The sequence below is a fragment of the Sander lucioperca genome, chromosome 12 (genome assembly GCF_008315115.2).
Source record: "Sander lucioperca isolate FBNREF2018 chromosome 12, SLUC_FBN_1.2, whole genome shotgun sequence".
NCBI lineage: Eukaryota > Metazoa > Chordata > Actinopteri > Perciformes > Percidae > Sander > Sander lucioperca.
The window spans coordinates 16,744,397-16,770,288 of NC_050184.1; the positions used below are offsets into that span (position 1 = coordinate 16,744,397).

Consider the following 25,892-nt stretch of genomic DNA (forward strand, 5'->3'; position numbering starts at 1 on the left):
CTGAGCTATACTCTGTATAATAATATCAGGAATGTTATTTATATGACTCATTTGAACAAAATGTTTCTAAATTGTATTATTTGTTGTGGTTGTGTTGACTGTTGAACTGAAAGACGCACTGCACACGGGAGAGATGGAGAGACAAATAGGAATGCTGTGGGGGACTTGTTGTCGTTCCTTCGTTAGACCAAAGGTAGTCAATATCCACGACGTTCCACATCCGGGATTGTGCCGTTGCCGACAGAAATTCAGCCGGATTTCACTCATTTCGGCAGGATGTCCGTTACCTTCCACTTTCTTTGTGTTGGCGTTCTAAATTCCGGTCGATTTATGAGGACTATGGTTAACCTTTTCTCAGATCTCTGCAGGGTAAATCCAGACAGCTACCTAGACTATCTGTCCAATCTGAGTTTTCTGTTACACGACAAAGCGACAAAAAAATTTGATCCGGTAAGTTTTGGTTTCACACTGCAGTTATGCAAGCGCACTAAAGATCTATACGTGACAAAACTACGTCCTGTTGTCCTCACATACGTGAGCTGCGTCTCCAGATACTTATAATTGATTGGGTTGTAGACGGGCTGCCCTGTCCTCTCGTCTCCTCTCTCTGTGTCGGAGGTTTTCCAGCTGAATGAAGCCCTCCCCGTGTTGCCGTGGCTCTTTTTGTTTTGTTGTGATGTTGAGAAGCAAGGCACGGGAACTTTCTTTCTGGAGCATTTATTCAGAGACAAACGCAAACCTACACTGTACATTTACTATTACATAACAAGTAAACAGCTGATTTATATTCTGCTCTGATAGCCGACAGCTGTTTGTTCTGAGCGCATTCACCGTCACTCTCTTTCAAGTACAGGCTAAGCACTGAGCTATTCCCCGGTCTTGTAACACAAGGAGAGCCTGCCAGACCTTCTTGTATTTGGTCCGAAAGTCCGAACCATCCAAAAAATGCTTTCACACTATAAACGAACCAGACCGAGACCACCTCTTTTGATCGGACCAAAATTTATTTTTTTGATCTGGACCGTGGTCCGAGGCACCTTTCTCACCTGCAATTTTGGTTCGGACCAAACTGAAAAGTCCGAAAGTCAAATGAGGTAGGTGTGAAAACGCCCCAAAACAACTTTTGAATGTACACGTTCCACTAAAAGAAGTTCCTTCCCGAGGCTATTTTGCAGAGGCACCATGGCTCCGTACGGCGCTTAGCACCGCCCAAGACGATTGTGATTGGTTTTAAGAAATGCCAATAAACCAGAGCAAGTTTTTCTCCCAACCCGGAATGCTGTGCGGACTAGCCAGACCTTCCTCCGCAGCACCGTGGCGGAAGGTCTGGCGATGTGAGACTAGACCAAATGTGATTATATGTGATAATCATTTGCACTGTGACTATATTTACCAGTTAAGTGTACTTACCAAAATAAAAATCCTGAATTGATTACAATGTTTCAACATTTGTTTTATACCTGTTTAGGTTTTATTAGGAATGAAACGATACATCGCGAATCGGTTAAAAATCGCAAAGATTACAACCGGCTGAGATAAACAAGTTAATCGCAATTCCATTTGTAAACAGCCTAGGCTAGGCGTAATCTTTTGTTTTCACTTTTTTGATTTCAGACATCACTATGTCTTCTTAGTTCATTATTTAAAGAGATTTGTTTCTTTGATGTGCGATTTGTTTTTAAAATCTAATTATATATTGTTTTAGCACAGTTAATAGAAATAAAGGAATATTTTTCAGTCATTTGTCTGCAGCTCATTCTAAAAAAGAAATTGTGAGAAAATCGTGAACTTACAATCGTGAATTGTATCGAATCGTGAGTTGAGTGTATCGTTACATCCCTTGGTTTAGTCTCGCTTTGCCAGATCTTCCTCCACAGCGGTGCGGAGGAGGGTCTGGCTAGTCCACATAGCATTCCAGGATGGGAGAAAAACGTGCTCTGGTTTATTGGCATTTCTTTAAACCAATCACAATCGTCACAATAAACACCGGACGGAGCCCCGGTGCTGCTGCAAAATTATGATTGTTCAATCATTGCTTTATAATGCAAGACAGAGAGAAAAGGTCAAAACACTTATGTCTTTCTCTGAAGAATAGGTCACATGCAGTGGATGGTGGATGGACTATCTTGCCAATTACACAGATTTAAATAAATGTCCTGAGAAAAAAAACTTTTTTGTGCGTGGAAAAAAAAATTACACCTCTTTTATTTCAACTCCTGAAAAATAAGAACGGAAAACAAAAATGTTGCGTTTCTATTTTTGTTCAATCATTGCTTTATAATGCAAGACAGAGAGAAAAGGTCAACACACTTCTCTGAAGAATAGGTCACATGCAGCCTCTTCATTCACAGGATATTCATTCATCATTATCTTTGTCCTTGATCTGGAAATAATGAGGGTATTCAGAATATTACCATGGATACCAGGGTGGTGCTAGACAAGCGTACCGATATTCTTCCATGTTTTCTTTGATGTTTACCTCCTGCATATTTGTTTAATTTGTATTCTGATAACTAGAATAACTGGTCACTGAAATTAAGATTATTTGACGTTTGTGTGCACAAGTAGCCTGAATACTGATTGTTTGCATAGTCACTATGCATCCACTATGCCATAGAGCAGCGATCCCTCAACTGGCGGCCCGGGGGCCACATACCGCCCGTCAAAACTTCCAGCCTGGCCCGCAGAATAATAATGAATTTCGAAAATGTAAGGTTAACACCCAAAAGATAGTAGATATAAACAATTGATACATAATACAAGCTGATCATGAATGGGTCACGTTTAGTGTAGTCTATATCCTCTTACTGCTAGTTTTGCACTTTTTTGGGGACTTCATGGTCAATAAACCTCATTTAAATTAAATTATAGCCTACTTAATGTGTTTGTTAGAAAAAGCTGAAATTACGATTTTTTTCGACAAATAGTAACGATTGAGTGGAAAATCACAGACTGTCAAAGTTTAGTCAGGATAATTTTTTTGTTTTTTTCAAATGCTATAAAATCTAATTAATTGTGTAATATGTAACTAAATTAGAAAAGTAGAAAAAGGGGGTAGGACCAGAAAAGTTTTTTTTAACTTCTTCTTACTCCTTTTTGAACATGAAAATCCTTATTTGAATCATTTACAATCATTTTGAAAGATATGTTATGCATGCATTTTGTTAATATTTTGTTTTGTTGGATTTTCTAGCTTGAACTGAAATGTACATGTTCTTATTGATCTTTTTTTTATTTTTAACATGTTCAAAATTAACCTAATCAATAAAAAAAAAATAATGAAACATCCAAAATTCAATGAAAATAATGAACTGATCCTCAATTGTATCTGTGAAGAGTGTTGTAAGAACTAATGTGCTTAAAAGAAATCCACATTTTTGTGACGTTGAAACTTTCAAAATGGGTCAAATTTGACCCGAGGACAACATGAGGGTTTAGCCAAGGAGCCCTAAACCCTCCTGTTTTCCTCGGGTCAAATTTGATCCATTTTCAAAAATTTGGGTTTCTTTCAACCAAATTGTCAAAATTTGAAATAACGTGGACGGCAGTCGAAAAAAGTGACAAAAATGTCGGGACAAGTGAAAAAAAAACAGCAGGGAAAGCGACAAGTGTCAAAAAAGAACAACAAAATGTTGAAAAAAAGATTAAAATTTCTAATTTGGACCCAGAAAAACAAAAAGTTGCATGGTCGACGGGAAGACAACACAAGGGTTAACTGAAAGAGAGACGGAGCAGGAACCCCCTACTATATCTCAAAAATTGTATTAATTTTTATTTTTATAAAATTAAGTTGTATATGAATAGCATGTAGGGCAGCCTAAAGCCTTTAAACGCACCTTATTTTGTTGCATAGAACACTAAGCTATTAACATAGTTGCTGGCGTGATTTTATAAATCATGTTTTAATGTTAAACACACATGGGGCACATCTGTGAATGGCCACCTTAGTGACTATCTTACCTATAGGTCAGTTTGTGTATCATCAGTGGGTTTTTTTCACAAATAGGCTGGTTTATATTTGCTAATATGTTGGATTCATGTTAACACATTTTAATTTTCTTGGAAACTTAAAAAAAAAATTATAATAATTGAATGCCCCCCCCTGCAGTAACTCTGAGGACCCCCTGTTGAAGATCTCTGCCATAGAGGATAATATGACGACAAGTCACATTTAAACAGCATTTGAACGTTTACCAATATAATGTAAAAGTTTTTATATTTGCTTGATAACAATAACGCAACAGTACATATGTCAGGGATCAGAGACAAAGGAACCCAAACGCACAACTCCTGAGGCAAAAAGGCAGAAGCAAAAATTCAGGCAGCCAAAAGTACAAAAAGGGGTAAGGCTGAGGCCAAGTCCGAAAAAGTATTAACACCATCAAAAACTAGGTACAGTTCAACAAACAAGATAATGGAAAGCTAGGACAAAAGCACTGAGACAATTTGGCAGAGGGCTAGTGGAAATGACTTTGCGATATACTATGGAGCCAATGAGTGAATGTGGAACAGCTGAGTGGGGAGGATGAGCAGGTGAAGTGCATCAAGTGATGGGAGGGCAGGCAGATGGGAGAGGCAGGGTCTGAAATGACAGCAGAGTTAGACACAGTTATAATAAAGGACTTCAAAATTCAAAACCTTGACAACATAACAAGTCAAATTAAAGTACATAACTATATGTTTTATTCGTTCACATATGTGAAGGTCAGGGCAAACATGTTACAAAAGTTTCAGCAAACATGAGATACACTGATGAGACGGTGACTTACTGCCACCTGGTGGTTAGGGCTGGACAATGAAAACAACCGGACTGAATAGACATCAATAATATCAATCTAGTAATGAAATGTATGATGACATGACAGTCAGAGGGTAATCTTCAAAAGAACGTTTACTTTTGAAATTTTAAGTACATTTAGCTGTATTTTTACTTAAGGGGAGACATTACAGGTGAAAGGGTAACAATTATAACCACCATGAAACTTCCAAAGGTGATTACATTAAGGCAATTCTTTTTTTGTATTATTATATTATATTCTGATATTTTATGTTTAAATATGCCAATGAGTGCCTGGGTAGCTCACCTGGTAGAGCAGGCGCCCATATGCAGAGGCTCAGTCCTTGACGCAGCAGCTCAGGGTTTGAGTCTGACCTGCAGCCATTTGCTGCATGTCTTCCCCTTCTCTCTGCCCCTGTCCTGTCTATTAAAGGCTAAAATGCCCAAAAGAAATATCTTCAAAAAATATATATGCCAATGAGGCATTTTCTTATTAAATGTGTGCTAATTTGCATACATTTCCTCAACATTAATCTGGAATTTTGGATGAAGCCAGGTTCAACATTCTTGTTTTTTTCATTTTTGTTGACATGTTAGAGACAATGGGGGATTTTGGAAATATCTAAAAGAACAATGAATTATTGTCATGTTTTTAGGAATATTATAATTATTTTTTTAGATCACATAAATCAGGCTATGAATGATGTGTGAACAAACTCCTCTGTAAAAACTTTCAGAATATAGATAGGAATAAAACTAGGACATTTAGTGTATGAAAGTGCTACTGAAGTAGAGATTTCTGGCTCAGGAAAAATGTATTTCAGCCTGACAACTCATGTTTGAAATGTTTAGTATAACAGCAGAACATTGTGTTTGGCGGCCAGACTCCGACCTCATCACTCCCCGCAGTTTGTGTTTACATGAGATACTGGGGAGTGATGATAAAGTAGCTTCCCCCCCCTGGCCAGAGCCTGCAGGTGGCTACTGGGGCTAAAAGCAGGCAGCGATACAGGTGCAGGGCAGCAGCAGCATTGACAAGGCAGAGATGGAAAAGCTTAAGGCTATCTTCACACTTGGCGTCTTTTTTTAAGCTGCCAGCGTCTGTTTTACATTATAATCCTATGGAGTAAACCATGTTTTCAAAAAGTCGTGAGTGCTTTTTTAAACGCCACCGCCAACTTTTTGTCTGCAGCTCAGAGCATCTTTTTGAAGTTGAAAAAAGTTAAACTTTTCTGAAAAAACACCCCGCCCTAAGTCACGCGCTTTTCTGACAGCCGACCAATGACAAGCGGAGTAGCCAGATCTGGCGTTTCCATAACAAGAAAAAATGGAGTTGGAGCACAGCGAGTTATATGATCGGGTGTACAGGAAACTCGCTTTGTTTTATGTAACGTTAGCAGCACTGCTATCTCTCTCTGTTCTTTCTCTTGCTCGCTGCACCGCTTTGTTTTATCTAACGTTAGCACCGCTCTCTCTCTCTCTGTTCTTTCTCTAGCTCGCTCCACCACTTTGTTTTATCTAACATTAGCATAGCGCTCTAGCTAGGATCAAGGGGGTAAGCGAGCATCTGAATAGCATACCTCCTGTATGGAGAGATTGTAGGCTAACAAGCCATCACCTCCTGTTAGCATCCCATTGACTCCCATTCATTTTGACGTCACTTTGACAGCGAATAACTTTACATCTGAAGCGTTTAAAGACTCTATTTGTCCGTTGTTTATTTCTAAAGAAACATGACAATGTATAAAAGGCTCCATTACCTTGTACCTCACGTTATGGCTCCGTAGCAGACGTTTTTGTAAAAATAGGCTAACGATTGTGTCATAACCACGCGACTTACTGTCGCATAGTAGAGGAATTACCGTACAGTACAGGAGAAGCTCGCAGGTAGTTTCGTCTCACATTAGCTGTTTAAGTGTAATTACTAATGTTAACTATCATTTTAGTGATCAATAATTAGCCTGTGCCTATGTTATCTCCTTACATATACCTACGCTCTCCGTCTCTGCAAGATTGGGAATGATTGAGATTTCTCTTGGCACAGCTACCAGAAGACTTCCAACTTTCAGACAGGTTGCTCACGTCACATCTACATCTTCAAGCTCAGTTTGAGGCTGCGCAGCACGCTCAGCCATCACCGGAAAAGTGACTTCACTGGTCTCTGTCGAAATATACGGCTTTGCTGTAGCAGTAGCTGTTGTTCTAGCAACAAAAGACGCTCTCGGCTGCTTTGGATCCAAAACACTGCCAGCTTTTCTTTTTTTTTTTACTACAAAAGCGCCCTAGTCAACTTTTTCTTGTCAAAAAAGATGCCAAGTGTGAACATGGCCTAAATAGACCGCCAAATTGAGGGTGTGTCTTTGTTGAATGATACAGGGAGTGAGGCATGTTACGTGTGTGTAAAGTGGTGCAGCTCGAGTTGATTGCCTGAACTAGCTTGCAGGCGTCGCCCCATTTTGAGAAAACTACTGGTCAAAAGTTTGGGGTCACTTAGAAATTTCCATTCCACTCCATTACAGACAGAATACCAGCTGAGATCAGTTACATTGTTTTTTTTAATCAGGGATGTGTTTTGGATGTTGTCTTTCCCCTAGTCTGAAAAAAGATAAGAAAGAAGAAAGGATCTGAGCCGTCTTCTGCCACTTCAGTGACTATGTAGTAAGTTTGAATGTACACAGACACCCAATGTTTGTATTCAGAGGTAAATCACGTTCTCCATCATCACATTCAGTGGTGGTTTGGCTCCACCTAAGGGCTGCCAGTGAGAGAGAAATAATAAAAAAAGAGAGAGAAGTCATGACACATTCAACACACTCTGACCACAAATTCAATATTTACTCAGGTAGGAAACACTGACATTGCCATGGAAGCAACAAAATGTTTCAGAGCCTGAGGCTAACCCGGCAAAACAACTCATAAAAACTGTGCGGAGCTCTTTCAAAATGGTTCTCACTATTACCATTAAATTCAATTATTAACATAGCTAATCTTGATGTTCTTTAACTTTTTTAATGATTTACTGATGTAATGATTTTTTCTTTCTATCTTTATAATACAGACCTGCCAACCTTGAAGAAATTTTATGAGTACAGTGAAACTACACAAATGTTTTCTTATATAATCCTGTCCAATATTTTGTGCCCATATATTTTTGTGAGTTTAACCAATAGTAGGCGGAGTGCGCTAATAAATAGGCCTAAGTACTTCTGTGTTAAAGATGAGAGTCAGACCAGATTAACACATACCCTTCTTCTGATTACTGAAGGGAAATGAAGTATTCTAAGTTATGATTTACTCATAAAGCAACTTTAAATAGGCCTAAAGCAACTACTAAAAAAGCACAAGATTGAAGCCTGGCAGAGACACAATCATAGGCTAATAAATAACATAGGTCAGATATTTCCAGATAGGCTTTTAAAAGGTTGACATGGGTGACATTGCATTATGTCAGTTGCCATCACATTGGCCTAGCAAACAGCCCTACTGTATGCTATGCATCATTAACTGAGCTCGTCACAGCTGGACTCCCTGTTATGATATCAAGGTCATTATTTATGTTCATGAATTCAATTAGGCTAAAAAAATAGCCTAACTGTTACCTTTATCTTACGTTAATCAGCACCTGGGCTGTCTAAAACCTTCTAGTTTTCTAGCCATTCCACCACTTTTCTAACTGCCCCTAACTAATGGGAAGGATGGCGGGTGTGATAGGCTAGCCTTCTTATGGGTGATGTCAAACGACTTCAACGTGCACGCAAAGCATTCCGGGAAGGCGGCGCTGCATTTAAAAAAATGCTGCGCCTCAAAAAGCTGGCCAATGCCCATCTTTATGCAAATGAATCTGTTGAACGTGACGCGACTATCCAGTAGAAGTAGACGAAAATCTTTCAAACTAAACTTTGTCGATCTGAAATGAAGACAGATTCAGCAACTGCATGGTCTATTTCTTACTTAAAATGTTTTCAGAAACACGTTTCGGTGAACTATTATTATTATTAACATATTCTCAACGAACCGCCATGACACTCTGTTGAAATTCTCGAGAAGCCAGACCCATGTTCGTCCCACCCACGGGTTTGTCCAATCAGCTGCCGGTCAGGGGCGTGGAGCATCAACCATGGATGTATGACGTCGCGACACCACGCTTCAGTCGTGTCGGTCAAATGGATCTGTACCGTCAGTATTTGAGTGTGGGACTGTGTTCGTTACTTGTTGCCCCTTCGTGATATCGATGTCTGTCTTGCACATGCTGCAGAACGCGTGATGAGCTAGCCTGGACATGTGGAGGCAAGGCCATCTCTCCTGATAGCTGTTTGAGGCGGTTCAGTCATGGCATGCAAGCCTACAGTTATACAGCCAGCCTGGCTTGCTTGAGGCACTGAATTGAATTAAACGCGCGAAGCATTTGGCTAGGAGGGGCAGGTGGGCGGAGGGTTAAAATGCAGCGCTCTGATTGGCCGAAAGCTTTTCACTCCACTTACACGCTGTGGCTCAGCGGCAGAATCAACGTCATAGATTGCATAGAAACTGAAACTGGCAAAATGAAAGATGTAACAAAATGCGTACCTAGAGAGCAGCGAATCGTACAAGCGTACCTAAGGGTCAAAATGCGTGCATAGTACGAAAAATGCGTACATGTTGGCAGGTCTGATAATATACTAAGTAAAGTAAGGTACAATGTATTTAACCGTTCTTTCCCCCCACTCATTCTGAACTTTATACTTCAGCTGTAAACCTTGAATTACATGCTTTGGCAATACTGTATTTAATTATGGTAATGCCCATAATACAGAAGCGCATTGCATTCATCAAAAGAAAAAAAGAAATTGGGTCCTTTTTCTCATTAATTGGGACTCTGTTGAATGCAATACATTTCCGTACAATAAAAGTAAATTTGAATTTCAAGGATTTGAGATAAAATAGAGAGGATTATATAAAGCATAGCTTTGAATAAAATAAAAAAGTCAAATAAATAAAATGTGTTTGTGATTATGAGACTACCACATAAGCCTTTTTAGTATTCCTCTGTCATGGTTCAGCTTGGCATTGTGTTTAAACGCAAGAACTTAATCCGTAAAATAACAGAAAAGCTGCTCATTACCTGGACTTTTCCCCATAATAAAAAAAAACAACGTGTGTAGCTACAGTAAAAACACAGAACATTTGAAAAAAACTTCAAAAATGTAAAAAAAAAAAAAAGAAGAAGCAACAAACGCTGGAAAAGCGACAAAAGCATCGGAAAAAGCGTGAAAGAGGTCGAAAAAGTGACAAAAACATTGAAAAAATGAGCCGAAAATGTCGATATTTATGGGAATGCATGTCATATTTTAATGAGCCACAGTTCGAGTGTGTGTGAGTTGATGTCTGAGTGCTTGTGGTGTTCAGCCGACCAAATATGTCGGCGAGGAACCCAGGGAGCGTCAGTGGAACTCAACGAGTGGTGATTCAACAGTCGTCAAAGGAAAACGCATCCAGTCGCCTTCAATTTCTGAGTATATGGGGTTGGCGGTATGGGGCACATGGCCAAAGTGTGGGTAATTTAGATGGGCATTGAACTAGGCAACGGAACAAGGGAGGGAAGGAGAAAACGACTGACCATACAGGTAGAAAGTAATGCATCGAGTTTTAACAGACTTATTAACAAATGTAACCTTTAAATTCCCCTTAAATATCACTCAGATCTATTTTCCCAAATTCGATGACAATGCTGTTTGTTTATTATGTATCTGCTTGTAAAGACATGTGATTTGAGGAGGAAGGAAGGAAAGAACCCAAACATTTTTTAAACATTTTATGGGTTTGAACAATGCTTGGCATTGCACCTATGAGGTCTCTTTCATTTCTTATTTGGTGTGTTTGTTGTGTTTCCTGCAACATGTTATGTCATATGGTGTCCCTGTTTGTTCTCAGGAAGATCTTTGTCACACACACACACACACACACACACACACACACACACACACACAGAAACGCAAACACACACACACACACACACACACACACACACACACACGTGCGCGCGATAAAAACAATTCGACACACAAAAAGTAATCCACTGTTTAGCTATTGTAATTAGAAAACACTTGACATCGTTGAATCATTCCATAAAAAGATCATTGATTATTGATTTTAAGTCCACTGCTTCTTTTTTTTTTTTTAAAAACATACAGTACCAAAAACAAAATAAGAAAGAATAAAAATCAATTTACAGAGTGGTTTGTCAAAGCTCGGGATTGATTGAAAAGCTACTAGGAGGACGTCATTTACACATTCACATGATCAAAGTCGTCAACATCATCAGCCGGAGGGTGTTAGGGTCAATTCTTACATGAGCAGAGTACATGACAACAACACAGGCAACATACAGCAGGTTGTCAACTTGCGTTTCACTATCACAGAAACAATAAAGACAAGAGGAGGAGTTTTTTTGTGGGCAACGGACGGCAGGAGGAGAGCCAGGGCATCATTCCTTTTATCATCGCACAGTGAATGCAAAAAGAAAGGAAAAAAATATACATATATATATATATTAAGTGCTGAAATATTATAAATAAATTACTTGCATAAATAAGGTCAATGGTAAAAAATAATCACAAGAGTTGTTAGGCAAGGCTGCTTTGGCACATTTGTGTACTTACAGTACTGTGATGATTAGGTCCAAATAACAGAGCTGATTTGTTCTACTGCATGTCATGCCAATTGTGCGTTGCCCTTGGCAGCTCCAACTTACAAGCTGCTTCCAATAATATCCCTTTCAAAGGCATGGTCACAACCAGCATTTCAAATGGCAACATTTTAGCATTTGTTACTGACGGAAAAAAGTCTCCTTTAGGCTTTCAACAAATTCGCGCTTGGTCGGGACTCTTGGCGTCACTTTTTCCACGCTCTGGGTCAGGCCCGATTTGACATCATTTTAAAAAATAGTACTTTTTTACTGACATGCAGGATACAAGATTGGGAAAGTTAGGTTTAGTAAAAGAGCGTGTGTGGGGTTACAAAAGGTACATTTCAGTGACACAGGACACAAACCCCGGTCTTTCTGGTAAAAGTCCTGTGTTGATTAGTCTATATCCACGACCTTCCACTTCCAGGATTGCCCCTGTTGCCGCAGGAAATTCAGCCGTATGTCCTTTTTTTCAGCCGGATGTCCGTTACATCCGTTACATGTCCGCTTTCTTTGTATTGGCATTCTCCGGTCGATTTCTGAGGACTATGGTTAACTGCTCCTCAGATCTCTGCAGGGTAAATCCAGACAGCTAGCTAGACTATCTGTCCAATCTGAGTTTTCTGTTGGACGACTAAAACTACTTTTTAACGTACACGTTCCACCAAAACAAGTTCCTTCCCTTCACCGGGGCTTTGTGCGCCGCCCATGACGATTGTGATTGGCTTAACTATACGTTTATTTGACGTTTTGTATTGGCCTGGCGTTGAACTTCGGGGTCCCCGGTTTATGTGAAATGACATCACATAGTACGCGAGGGTCAAACAAACAAACAAACCTGAACTAAGGATGTCTTGTATGAATAGTCTTTAGATTCACAAAGTAGTGTTAATATATGATAAGAAATAGTTAGATAGATAGATAAATGTCTGAAATGAAATATCTGAAATGAATATCTTTTTTTGAGTAGGAGTTTTGTCAAACATCGTTTGGACACGCCGGTGCGTCTTTCATTCTCAGAGGATTAAATTGGTCATGGCACAGATTCACTTGCCAAAATTGAACTTGGCGCGAAAAATGTGTCCCGATTTACTTCACCCGCAATGAACTGATAGCACTGATTTCTTAGAAAATAAATAATTTTAGTTTGTTTGCCATTTGAAATGCTGGTGTGATCAGGCTTTTATCGTGTCAACACATACTTTCCAAGCTTCTCAGTGCTTTTGTTTGTTTGTTTTAAAGTGCAGCTATGCGATTTCTATGGAAGAGAAGCATCAAAACTCTTTCTACTAAACTCTGGCAACACAGAAATCAAACTCATGTATATATAACTCATGTATATATATATATATATATATAGATATATTTCATGTAGATTTCCAACACATTGCGGTTTTCTTCTCTGTATTTCCACGTTTAAATGTAAGCCAATTACTGGTCATAAATCTCTGGTACATGTGTCCAAGTGGCAATCAAAAATACACATGTACTTTTCTAATTGAAAATATATTTGTGCTGCTGTACTGTGACCAATAGTCTATATTCACATTGTATTAATATAAGTGCCTGTAAGATACTCTTGGCTTAAAATATATGACATACTGTATGATATGAAATGTTTTGGCTTCATTATTACTGGCCTGTATACCATGGCTTTTTACTCTTGGTGGAAAATAAAGCAGTGTAACTACCTTCCAGTAATGGGCGAAAGAACAGGACAAGAGGATGGATATAAATACCTTTTTTGTCCACATCATAAATGCTTCATACACATTGGCATATACCATGTCTTTCGAAGGAAAATTACATAAAATACGAAACAGAAACGTCATCAGACTTACATTCTGAAAAAGTCATTTGAACTGATTCAACATAGTAATGGGATATCTGTAGAAATGCTTGTGAAAAACTTGTGTGGCACCGCCCTATCAATCATACACTCAGATGCGCACACGTGTAGTCACAGCAGGATTTTCTTCCAATGGAGCAGCATGTAAGAAGTCGTCGTGTACTATAGAAAGTGTGTGCGTGTGTGTGTGTGTGTGTGTGTGTGTGTGTGTGTGTGTGTATGTGTGAGATGTGCATGAAGGCATCCTGGGGTTGTTTGATTTTGTGTCTAAATTACAGTAATTCTGTCCATTTGTTTGATTGCATGTGTTTGCTTGCACGTATGTTTATGTCGGGGGTGGTGCTATTATGGCTGAGAGAAGGCTGTTGGTGTAAAGGAAGCCCCCTCCCTTTTCACCACCCGAAAACACATTCACACTAAGCAGAACCTACACACACACACACACACACACACACACACACACACACACACAGACAGTCAGACAGAGGCGGTCAGCGGTCAGGGGGTCTCTGACGTCATAACCTGGCGTGCAGGTTGACGATGACGCCGTCTTCAGGCAGGTCTTTGACAGGCAGGTCGCCCATGTCTCCTAGTCCGTGGTCGGTGCTCTCACAGCTGCTCTGAGGCGACTCGGGAGGAGGCTGGTACAGGATGCTGGCTAACAGGAAAAAGATTGTCCCTAAAGCCTAAAAAAAAAAAGAGGAGGACGGATGATAGTAGTGAGGAGAGAAAGTCAAACACCCAGATAAAGAGTACACAGAAAATAATTGTCACGAATCCCCGGCTGTGACACTTGTATGTGAGTGATTGTGTTTGTTTTGTTTGTCTTCATCCATAGTATGCCTGTTGTGGTCCGTCTATTCTGTGTGTGTGCGTCTCCCTCGATCTCTCCCCTGGCAGTCCTGGGTCTTCCACACACCTGCCGCCAGTGTTGGGAGTAACACGTTACAAAAGTAACGCAATTACAATAATGTATTCCTTTTTGCTGTAACGCAGTAATATAACGCATTACTAATAAAATGTCGGTAATATACCCGTTACAATCTCAGTAACGCGAGTTACAACGCATTTTAACTTGACATTTAGTGGTGTTTGTTTTTTTTTAAGAATTCACCAACACCGCGACTCATTTCGGCACAGAGAAAAAAGTCTGCGAGTGTTATTTCCTGTTGCTGGATTCGATGATTGAGATGACTGCAGAGACGGATACATTTGCGACATGGACATTATTTTCAGGAGTTATTACGCTGCGTTGAAGCGAGCTGTCCCGTCTCTGTTCCTGTGGTCAGAGCCAGAACCAGAGACGGTAGACTAGGGACATCTGTGTCCTGTCAGTGCCGACAGCAATGCGCCTGAGCAACTGACGGATAACAACATGTCGGGAATTAATGTCTTAATTAATGAATTAATGAACTAAAGTCTTGCTACACGTAATACATTTTATCAGAGGTGGAAAGTAACTATATCGTAGGCTACTTCGATTCAATTGTAAGGTGCTTTTAATTGAGTATTTTCATTTTCTCCTACTTATTAGGCTACTTCTAGTCCAACACAATTCAGAGTCAAAGGCTATTGTACATTTTATTTTATAGCTTTAGCTACTTTGCAGATTCAGATTAATAATACAAAATAATATGAATAAATTATGATGTATATAGTGGATAAAGATGAGACTTTGTTGATCCTGTGGTGAAATTCACAAGCTACCTGCCAAGTCATACTTCCGCTTTTATTTTGGTGAAAGTAACTCAAAAGTAACGCAAAAGTAGTGTAAAGCATTACAATTCAGAGACAGTAATATTGTAATATAACTAATCAACTAATAATATCTCTCAAATGACAGTAACTAGTAATCAATAATGTATTACATTTTGGAAGTAACTTGCCCAACACTGCCTGCCGCTAATCCGATCACCACACCTGAACCTCTTCGCTTGTCGAAAACAAATCTTAAGGAACAGCCAGACATCCATTCCCCGCCGGATCGGTATGAAGTACTGCGTACTTTTAAACAGCTACCAGTATAGCGTTAGATACCAGCCTGTTTCTGCCAGCTTAGTTCTCAATTTCTTGCCAGTGTTTTTTGCCTGCAACTGACTATTGATTTCTTTGTCATAGTTAACCCTCGTGTTGTCTTCCCGTCGACCGTTCAACTTTTTGTTTTTCTGTTTCAAAATGTAAAATTGAAACGTTTTTCAACGTTTTGTTCATTTTTTTTAATGACACTTTTGTTGCTTGTCTCAACGTGTTTGTCACTTTTTTCAATGTTTTTTGTCACTTTTTTCTCCATGTTATATATGTCACTTTCTGCATTTTTTTGTTTTACTTGTGCAGAGCGTTGCAGGGAACCTCCAGGTTATTTCTTTTGACAATTTGGTTGAAAGAAACCCAAATTTATGAAACTTTTTAGAAACTTTTTGAAAACTTTGATCCGAGGACAACAACAGGAGAGTTAAGATTTCTCTGATCTCGGTCCTGGGGACCCCGTCGCCTACCCAAACCCTCTGCATCACTATTGTTTGGATCAAGACCCACACTCAAGTCTGCTAGCCAGCTGCTCTCTGTGCCGGAACCCACCTGGACTCTTCCCCACTCCCTCACCTGCCAACTCAGTCTGTTGCACGTTTCTGGTCTGCAAATAATCTGCTTGACTCACTCTCCTAATTCACAAACAGGCCTACATCAGCTGTGTCTGCTTGCATATATAAGTTTAGTTAGTTTAACTAGTTTAAAAATTTAGGAAATACACTTTGTTTTCTTGCCGAGAGTTCAAGAAGAAGATCAATATCACTCTCATGTCTGTTAAAGCTAAAGGGATACTTTTCAACTGGCTTTGTGTCATTGCAGTGTGTGGGCAGTTTATGCATGGGAGTATGACTTCCCTCCAAGTTGCCAGTGCCTGGAGCTCCCTGCTCCTTCCCCTGCCAAAATCTAAACTTTAGCTTGTGGAGGGGCAGGGAGCTGCAGGCGCTGCCGGCAAGGGGGCTCCAGGCGCCGTTCGTCTGCACACACTGCCCACACTGCCCACACTGTGCTGACACTGATATTTGAAAATAGGCAAAAGTTTCACTTAGGTATGAAGCTAGAGCCCAAAGGCGATTAGCTTAGCATAGCATAACGTCTGAAGTAGAAAAAGCAAGCCTGTCTCTCTCTAAGTTATAAAATACCAGCACCTCCAGGTACATTTTAAATGGAAAGTAGGGCTGCATGACATGAGAAAAATATCTAATTGCGATATTTTTGACTAATATTGGGATATGATTGACGATATTGTAGGGAATGATCTTTTTTGTATCATTATTCTCATTTACATTGATAAATATGAAAAAAATTTCAATGATTATAGTGTCATTTTTGCGAGGATCTGTACCAAACAAAGATTTTTTTCTTTAGTCCATTTGCATTACCATTTGTAGACTGGGACGTCTCTGCAGCTCCACAATACTTAATTCATAATGGTTTGACACATATTTTGCCTTCAACAAATAGTGCGCACCAACCCCAAATAATATAAAAGGATCCAAGTGAGATACTAGCCCAGTATCTCCAAATCTGCAGAGAGGGTAAATCAAGGAGCCCTGTTTCAAGGAAAAAGAGGACATTGCGTCCTGTTCTTTCCTGCAAAGTCGACTGGACCTGTTTTTCGCTCCACTGCCCTGGACGGGCCGGGCCGTTAATCTCTGACGAGAGGTTAACTGAGTTCTGTTCACCGGGGGAAAATCCGCCGGACAAACTAACAGACTGCACACCAGAAAAGTAAGAGGCTTTATGTAGTTCTGGGCAGACTTTAGAACTAGTGTGTTTTATTAATGAGTAAAGGTTATTGCTACTATTGTTTGCCATTAATGTGTGATCGGACCGCAGGGTCCCAAGTATTGCTGTGAAGAATATCCCTGCTCAAGATAGTTTTGAAAGTTGTGTTGAGTTGTAACTACTACCTCCCACCAAAGAGGGATAATTACTGTACAAGTGGAGTCATAATCCTGCTCCTGGTCACTCAACTACGGCGCTATGATATAAAGACGTTATATCATAGACCTGTAGGAAGACGGAGCGTGGGATTATCGTACCGCGGAGTCAGCTTCGGGCGCGCAGAAACCCTATACACACTCACGCACACACATTTTACACACGCGGCCATTGTTTTGCGCGAGACGTAACGGAGTTTCAACTGCCATTTCGGCCCCAAAATAGCACTCCGCTATTTCAACATTAGGAGTAGCCATTTTGGGCCTTTGTAACAAACTACAAGGAGCCTCCAAGTAGGCGGTCCCTCCGACCGCCATTTTGAACCTCACATGGTCAGCCGACCGTGTGGCTCCACTGCTCCTACAGCCCCCCCCCCCCCCTTCCTCCTCATATCCTGCATACACACACACACAAGCTGCTTTGCTGTTTGCTGTTTGCTAAGAACTGTAACAAGTCGATAGAATGTGGATGATTGAAGAATTATTGACTGACCATCAGTATTTTTGAAGTTAAATAAACCCTATTAGACTTTAACAAGAAGTTGCTGTGTGGTTATTTGTGTATTGTATTGCAATAACAGCTGGATTATACAAGTCAGTGCTTGATCTTTCGCCCTTCTTGTGTCCCTTTTAAAGCTACAAAGATAAATTAATGACATTAATTAAGATCTGTATTTAAAATTGACCACCTTTGGGACTGTTTCCACAGTTCAGCTATTGGCCCCTGAGGTGCCCCGTTTTGATAGTTTGTCAATTTGGTAAAGTTATTAATATCCATAATCATAACTTTATTAATATTGATAAAACATCTTTGAGAATTTGCTAATAACTCAATCTGTACCCATACCAATTCCCAACAGCAGTATGACAAAACAATGTTATCAGTGTGTTAGTGTTACCTTATAGATGATGCCAGCTACTAGTGTGTACTGGCTCATGGCTGAGTTCTGATAGAGATAGCAGGAGCCCTGCTCACCGCACTTATCCTGCCACAGTAAGCAGGAGATGTCAATCACAGAGCCAAATGCTATGGGTCCTGGAATCCCACCTGTGGGAAAACAGCGACACAGATTGGACAAGATCATTGCATCTGTGTGGGGCGAATTAAGCAAAAATGGTTGTGATTCAGAGGTTAAAAGTAAACTTAGTGAAAGAATACAGTGGACTTACCAAGTGTGCGCACCACAATCCACTGGATGCCCAGTCCAAAGGATCTCTGGCTGTCTGGCACACACCTACACAACACACGGTTGGTCAGACATGCAGGCATTGTGGATCTCACACTTCATTACGATATAGGTTGATACTTTTTTTCAGCTTCTTTTGCTGCCTTCTGTTTTGTCTGCAGTTTGGACCGATGATTAGGCCTCCATACAATTTCTACCGTCGGACACCACACACACAGTTAAGACTTTATTTCCAATGTTGAGTGTGCAGCCTTGGAAATATATATGTATTGCAAATGTTGTAACAAGCATAGGGCGCGGTGCAAACCGTCACCAATGAACAAGGAACTCTCTGCTGAGTTCAATGATACCTTACACAAGACTCTACATCAAACTGTTCATTAGTTATGAAAGGGTGTGTGGCTAAAGCATAGGGGGCGGAGCAAACCATCACCACTGAAAAAGGTACTCAGTCCTGAGAACTGCAGGGGCTCAATTTTTAAAGTTTCATAAGGGGGAGCTAGTGAGCCATTTTTGCCCACCTAATTACGAAACCCTTACAATTTGCACCAGACCTAATGCGTGTGCAAATTTTGGTGAGTTTTTCCTAAGGCCCTCAAAAACGCGATTCCTTGTACGTAATGATAATTCTTTCAGTTTAAAGAGGGCCTGCGCCAGCCGACATTTGATGGCGTTTGGGCCCTGATAAAATCAAATCATAGATGTCACAAAATGGTGGTTGTTAATGCATGTGTCCACCCACCTGAGCGTGGCGGTGAGTGCGGGGATGCTACAGAGGAAGGTGAAGGAGATGATGATGAAGAGGAAGGAGAGGAAGGCTGGCATGTGGTGGCAGGAGCTGCCACACTTCCCTGTCAGAGCGAAGCCCTCCTCGCCCCAGGACACATTACCCACCACACAGCTACATCCAGAGTACACCTGGAAACACATATTGTCACCTATAAACATACTGAACGGTAATGAGGTCACTAGTTTATAAAATGACAACATTAACTCAACATACAATACATGTAATGTTCCCATCAATCCAAAGGTCAATGTTAATATCAGTTCTCTACATATATTTAAGAATAAGACAGGGCTGTAGTCAAGTCCACCTTTGTCGAGTCCAAGACAAGTCCAAGACCAGGAATAGTCCAGACCGAGTCAAGACGGAGTCCAAAAAGGTTTGAGTCCAAGTCACGACCGAGTCTAAAGAGGTTTGAGTCCTAATCAAGACTGAGTCCAAATGAGAGACAGTCAAGACCAAGGAAAGAAAGGGTCAAATTAGGCCATATTAATTACTTTAAGTATAACAATTTCACTTAAGTCACATACAAGCTGAAGTGCAACTTCCCATTTTTGATGTTGAGTCTTTTTATTCCGATAGATGGATTATGAATTAAACCAATACCTGTTATCTGAACAAGCGCACTTCATCGGTGGTTTTGTTTTGGAAGGAGAGAGCTACTTAAGAAAAAAAGCATATAGTGCTGGACTCGGTCGAGACCAACGAGAATATTTGGCGAGTCCAATGGCCGCGTCCGAGACAAGTCCGAGTCCAAATACCAACGAGTCCAGGACAAGTCCGAGACGAGATAGAAAAACACCAGAGTCCGGACTCGACTCAAGTACTACATGTATGTCATCTGACAAAATGATTTTTGGGAGAGCTTCCATTGTGCCAGTGTGAACAGGGACATAAATAATCAGGTGGTTACTTATGTTTCATGCAAACATCATATTTTGAATATAATCAAAACTGAAAAAAAGACTCATAACTGGCATACTGCCATGGGCAGGTGTGTCCTCTACTCAATCACATGTTGATTTAAAGTGCTCATATTATGCTTTTTAGCTTTTCCCCTTTCCTTTATTGTGTTATATATCTTTTTGTGCACGTTATAGGTTTACAGAGTGAAAAAGCCCACCTCAAATGGACTTACCATCTTCCAGAGAAAACACTGTTCACAAACTCCTCCAAACAGCTCTATTGTACTTTTACTTTAGTTGCTAGCATGGCACGCCCTCATGCTCTGCAACTGACTGGCTAGCAGTACTTACTGCGCATGTGCGACTCCCAACAAAGATGGAACAGAAGTGAGATGTCTCACTCTGTAGCTAAAACAGAGAGCTCAACACACAGGGTGAATAGAGGAGCTGCAGCAATGTGCAGTACAACAAATATATGGTGTTTTCTGAAAATGAAACCACATAAACCTATTCTGGTACAACCTCTGAATACAATTATGAACCTGAAAATGAGCATAATATGAGCACTTTAAGTTCATAGTTCATTCAGTAAAAAACAAACAAAAAAAAGATAAAAGTTGTAATTTCACAATCTGAAATGAAATGAAATGTAAGGATGTCCGAAGCCGATCTACAGGCTCGAGATCAAAACCAATCTAGGCATTTTTGATGAATTAAAATAATTGAATCATTAAATCACAACATTTTTGTTTAAATGGAATGACAACAGCAATGTTACACAAATTACTATAGGACATTATGAAAAATATATCATATCATATTTAGTTACACCTTTGTGTAGGGATGTAACGATATGCTCAAAGCACGATTCGATAGGAATCACTATTTTAAGTTCACGAATACGTTTTTAACAGAATGCGCTGCAGACAATTGACTGAAAAATATTCCTTTATCTATATAAACTGTGCAAAACAACAGATGTGTCCTTATCACAAGTGCAACTGAAATGGTATTTTATCTTAAATAACAAAAATGAAATAAAAATTAACTATTACATTTAAAAAAACTAACTTAATAGAAAAAAAAAATCTCCTGATAGACTAAGAAGACGTAGTGACATCTGAAGTCAAACAATTGAAATCTAAAGTAGATCACGCCCTAGGCCGTTTAAAAATGGCATTGCGATTCATTTTTTTTATCACTGGTTGTAATCTTTACACATTTACATCGATTTCTAACCAATTCACGATGCAACATTACATTCCTATCTTTGTGCTTTCTTCCGTCAGTGCTCTTTATTGCCCAAACTAGCTCAGACCCAAGTAAGCCAAGTCTGTTTTCCCTCTAGTCAGAGTCAGATGACCCGGGACGGTGTGTGTGCGGTACCTGTTTGCCTGTGGAGCGTTCGGTGTGGTTGATGGAGCTGCAGCCGGCGTGGCAGGGGGAGTAATACATCACACCGTCCGCCCCACACACCGGGTTGTACAGCTCTCTGACACAACTGCAGCCTGCGTTACAGCCCACGGTCAGGCTCTCCTCTAAAGAAGAGCTGCAGACACGAGGAAAAGGAGAGGCAGACATGAGATGGACAGAGGGAGGAAAAAAGAAGAAGAGAGACGGACACAAACAGAGAGAGGAAGTCAGTCGGCATGAATTTGCTCGCTCATGATTTCTCATACTCATACTATAATTCCTAAGCCCCTACTGTACTAGTCTATATTGGCGACGATTCAATTAGGGGATTGCTCCTGTGCCGCCGGAGGTTCAGCAGGATGTCCCTCATTTTCGGCCGGATGTCCGTCACCTTCCGCTTTCTTTGTGTTGGCGTTCTAAACTCCGCTGGATTTATGAATACTATGGTTAACTGCTCCTCAGATCTCTGCAGGGTAAATCCAGACAGCTAGCTAGACTATCTGTCTAATCTGAGTTTTCTGTTGCACAACTAAAACAACTTTTGAACATATACATGTTCCACCAAAACAAGTTCCTTCCCGACGTTATTTTGGAGAGGCACCGTGGCTCTGTCCGGCGCTTAGGGCCGCCCATGACGATTGTGATTGGTTTAAAGAAATGCCAATAAACCAGAGCACGTTTTTAGCCCATCCCGGAAAACTGTGTGGACTCGCCAGACCGTCCATCACTGGTAACTCCGTGGTCCAACCAGCCGCCGCTAAAGTTGGAGACAGACGCCGGCAAAGCAGAGTGAAGTCTTGGTAACCAGAGCAGAGGAAGCAACGCAGCTCGCGAAACAATGTCTGATTATTTAAATGAAATGAGCTGCTTTGACCATGGAGATGTAAGAAATATTCACTAGTCCAGAAAACAGGACCTTCTTCCATGTATTTACTTTCTTGCTCCCGCCCCAGACACATCTGACCAATAAGAGGAGTGAACATTGCATGATTTGTAATGCCGCATTTTGGTACGCTTGGACTTTTCCTGGTGTGAAACGAAACCGAACCAAGTGGAAATTGCTCCAAGTTTACAAACTCATCAACTGATTAGGACCAAAGCAAACAAACTATAGGTGTGTAAACGCCCTAATACACATTTGAGACAAAGACAAAACTGAATTAGGCGCTAACAAAAACACCGCCCACCTGTTTCTAAGGCGCAGCTTGCTGGGCTTGTCATACAGGTCTTTGTACTGGTCCAGTTGGTGCCTCACCATCACATCGTACTGGTATGATGCCGTGACACCTGCCATGGGCACGTTGGGGCAGTGGATGAGAAAGATGAAGATGGCGAGCAGACTGACCATCGCACACATCATGCAGAAACGGATGATGCCGCGACAGCGCAGGTTCAATCTCTTCACAATGTAGCCGCCCAGGAAGGTGCCGCCACCACCCGCTGGTACCACCATGTATCCTGGGAGGGGGAGAAGAATCACATGAATACACATGCAGTCAGGCTGCCGTTCGACTCTAAGGCCCTTAAAGCAAAATGCATCTAACAAAAAAAACAATAGTAGGAAGTCTTGATGAAGTGACCAGATTTCTATAAAATGTGCTCATCAGAATTCATGGCCTCCAGAGGATAAATCCAAATGTTTTGATGACCTTTCTTTAACCACTACCATCAAGTTAAAATCTCTACTTGTAGACATGAAAAATCACAGCTAATACGAAATTTACTGAGTAGACTTATCTATATATATATGAGTCTCCTGTCGTTGTGGACACCACATTGGCTTAATTTCCTGCAGCTTGCACTGAAGATACTGTATCTCATGAAAGATGGCTATAGTTTGGCCAGTTAGAGACAAATCTGAACATATTTAATGACAGTGAAACACTGAAGTGTATTTTAATGTCAGTCTCTCAGAATCAATGAAGAAGGTACATTATATACTGTATATCGCTAGACACTGCCCTTTAGAATGACAGTAAATTCTGTGGAATGTAACATAAGGCATTGCCTCAGAGACTAGTGATTAGTGATTAGTTTGCTCTTGCTATCGATAGTGTTTACTTGACCAAAAACCCCACAGCTGAATGCAACAACTGTTAACAGGTAGACAAATGGCCATTGATTTGAATTGCAGTGATGTGTGAAACCGGTAAACTTGTTTATTTCTGTTGTCATTTTCAACCGTAAATGTAACATTTAAGATACAGTATATTTAGTTAAACACGGAGGTCTGACCTATCTGACGTTTCTGCTGTTTTTTTTTCTGTACTATGTTTCTTTGCTAGCGTGTAATATAAACCAAATCTAGCGTTACGAACAGCAACATCTAACCGCCGGTCGGACTGACTGCTAGTATGGGTGGTGTTTTCTTTAGTCTGTGGCCCAACAGGTAAAGTAGGTCTCCAACATAATGATAGTGAAAGTCTTAAGATATGAAAGCATCAAACATGCATTTTAGATGAATGAGATGAGAGTACATTCAGCTGTCCATCATCCCCATTTGCTCAACGCCATTAAATTGTATGTACAAGGAGTTTTCTACTCAGAAGCTACTGTGAACATTGTGATTGAGTCTATATTTAATGTTTCCAACATCTTCAAATAAACACTTCAGACTCGAAATAACAAAAGTCTGTCTTGGCGTTTTCTTTTATCATTTCTCACTATAGATGAGCCATAAAAAATATATATATACTGAGCTGAGATGGCTTTGAAATACATTTGATCAACCATTTGGTGTCTGCTCTGGACTTTGTGTCATGTGTTGTATGATTAGTCCCTCACCGAACCATGTCGCGGCCTCTGATGCACTGAGACTGAACTGTGACTCCAAGAACTTTGGCCCAAAGGTGGACACGCCAGCAATGAGGGTGGCCTCCGTAGCCCCGGCCAAGCAGAGGAACAGGAAGGGGGGATTCTTCAAGAGGAGCAGCACAGACCTGGAGATAGACAGAGAAGAGTGAGTACGGGGCAACAGTGTGTGCAACCAACTGAATCAAATCTAGCTTCCTTTTTAATTAAACCAGTCTGTTCCAATCTCAACAGCCTGGAGACGTCTCTAATACAGATTAACACCAAGATATCTCGTCATGTTACATAACATGCAGTGTAACGCATTACTCTGTCTTTGTAATCCATGTGCTGCAATCAACTACTCCTCTACCGTCCTCTTCTTATGGAAGAAAGCGCACTACCTTGGCATGTCTTTGACCGATTTGCCAAACTGAGGGTCTGAGGCTGTGGCTTGGCTTCCGTCCTTAAGCTGGTGGGCCTCAGACACCCGCATGGCCACGTACTCCTGAGAGCCTGCAGGAAGAGGCAGAGGGAGAGGAAGAGAAAGTGAGTGACATGTGGAATTCCCATACCAATTCCTACCTCTAATTAAAATAAAAGTCTTATGTGAGCTTCTTTACTGCCTCCCTGTTGCGAGACAGTGTGTGTGTGTGTGTGTGTGTGTGTGTGTGTGTGTGTGTGTGTGTGTGCGTGTAATATAGGTGCCGACTATTTGTTTTCATATTTGACAGTTTAGGACACACACACACAGGCTGGTCATAAGAGGGCTTCATCAGTTTGGGGTGCCCAAAAAGAGGGCTAAACGGCTAGCGAAGTATTGTGCTCGGTCTGCTATCATAGGCAGATGCTGTTACTTACACCCATGAGAACGAAGGGATATATATATATATATATGATTTTGTATATGTATTTAACTGCATCTACTGTATAATATTCATGTCCCTGTAAATGATTCCCTTCAAGTGGACTTAAATACATGTGTGTGTGTGTGTGTGTGTGTGTGTGTGTGTGTGTGTCTGTGTGCGCGCGTGCGCGCCGTGGACAGGAGTGGTACCCGGTAGCTGTCGTGGATAGCCCAGGATGGGGAATGCTATCAGCAGAGCTGCTGCTCCTCCTGCTAGGAAGCCGATCCACCAAGCCCCAACCCACAGAGGGTTCTCTGGCGTCATCTCTGTCCTGTGACCACACACACACACACACACACACACACACACACACACACACACACACACACACAGACACACACACACGGTAATAATCACTTGACATTTACTAAACTCTAGTCCACTACATATGGTATGAAATTGAAATTGTATTCTACACTTTTCTATTCTACATACTTAATAGTCTGTAAATCTGGTCTGTTCTATGTTATTATGCTCTAGTTTGTTCAGTTCTATTTCAGTATACTCTACTCTGTTCTATTCTATTTAGGGTTGCACGATATTGACAAAATGTGATATTGCGATATCAATTATGAATATTGCAATATATATATATTAATTTTTATATTTTTAATTAATTTGTAATATTACATAAATTATGGGAA

At 40.6% G+C, this 25,892-nt stretch overlaps 1 protein-coding gene and 1 long non-coding RNA gene across 4 annotated transcripts in view; both read right to left on the reverse strand.

The window, feature by feature from the left end:
• Positions 1–10,825: 10,825 nt before the first annotated feature.
• LOC118496398 lies at positions 10,826–11,874 on the reverse strand. Its single transcript, XR_004898970.1, has 2 exons — positions 11,294–11,874; positions 10,826–11,246 (listed from the first exon to the last, which is right to left on the reverse strand). It is a non-coding gene; the product is annotated as an uncharacterized LOC118496398 (long non-coding RNA).
• Positions 11,875–13,800: 1,926 nt separating this feature from the next.
• slco4a1 (solute carrier organic anion transporter family, member 4A1) overlaps positions 13,801–25,892 on the reverse strand; it is a 38,886-nt gene continuing 26,794 nt past the window's right edge. For all 3 annotated transcript variants that reach the window (XM_036007996.1, XM_031286686.2, XM_031286685.2), the window contains exons 4-12: positions 25,398–25,519; positions 24,745–24,856; positions 24,335–24,489; positions 22,738–23,008; positions 21,524–21,686; positions 19,188–19,363; positions 18,429–18,493; positions 18,158–18,306; positions 13,801–13,976 (exon numbers count right to left, since the gene is read on the reverse strand). In XM_036007996.1, the coding sequence (XP_035863889.1) occupies positions 13,806–13,976; positions 18,158–18,306; positions 18,429–18,493; positions 19,188–19,363; positions 21,524–21,686; positions 22,738–23,008; positions 24,335–24,489; positions 24,745–24,856; positions 25,398–25,519 (1,384 nt within the window). In that variant the 3' untranslated portion in view covers positions 13,801–13,805. The remainder of the gene's footprint in view (positions 13,977–18,157; positions 18,307–18,428; positions 18,494–19,187; positions 19,364–21,523; positions 21,687–22,737; positions 23,009–24,334; positions 24,490–24,744; positions 24,857–25,397; positions 25,520–25,892) is intronic.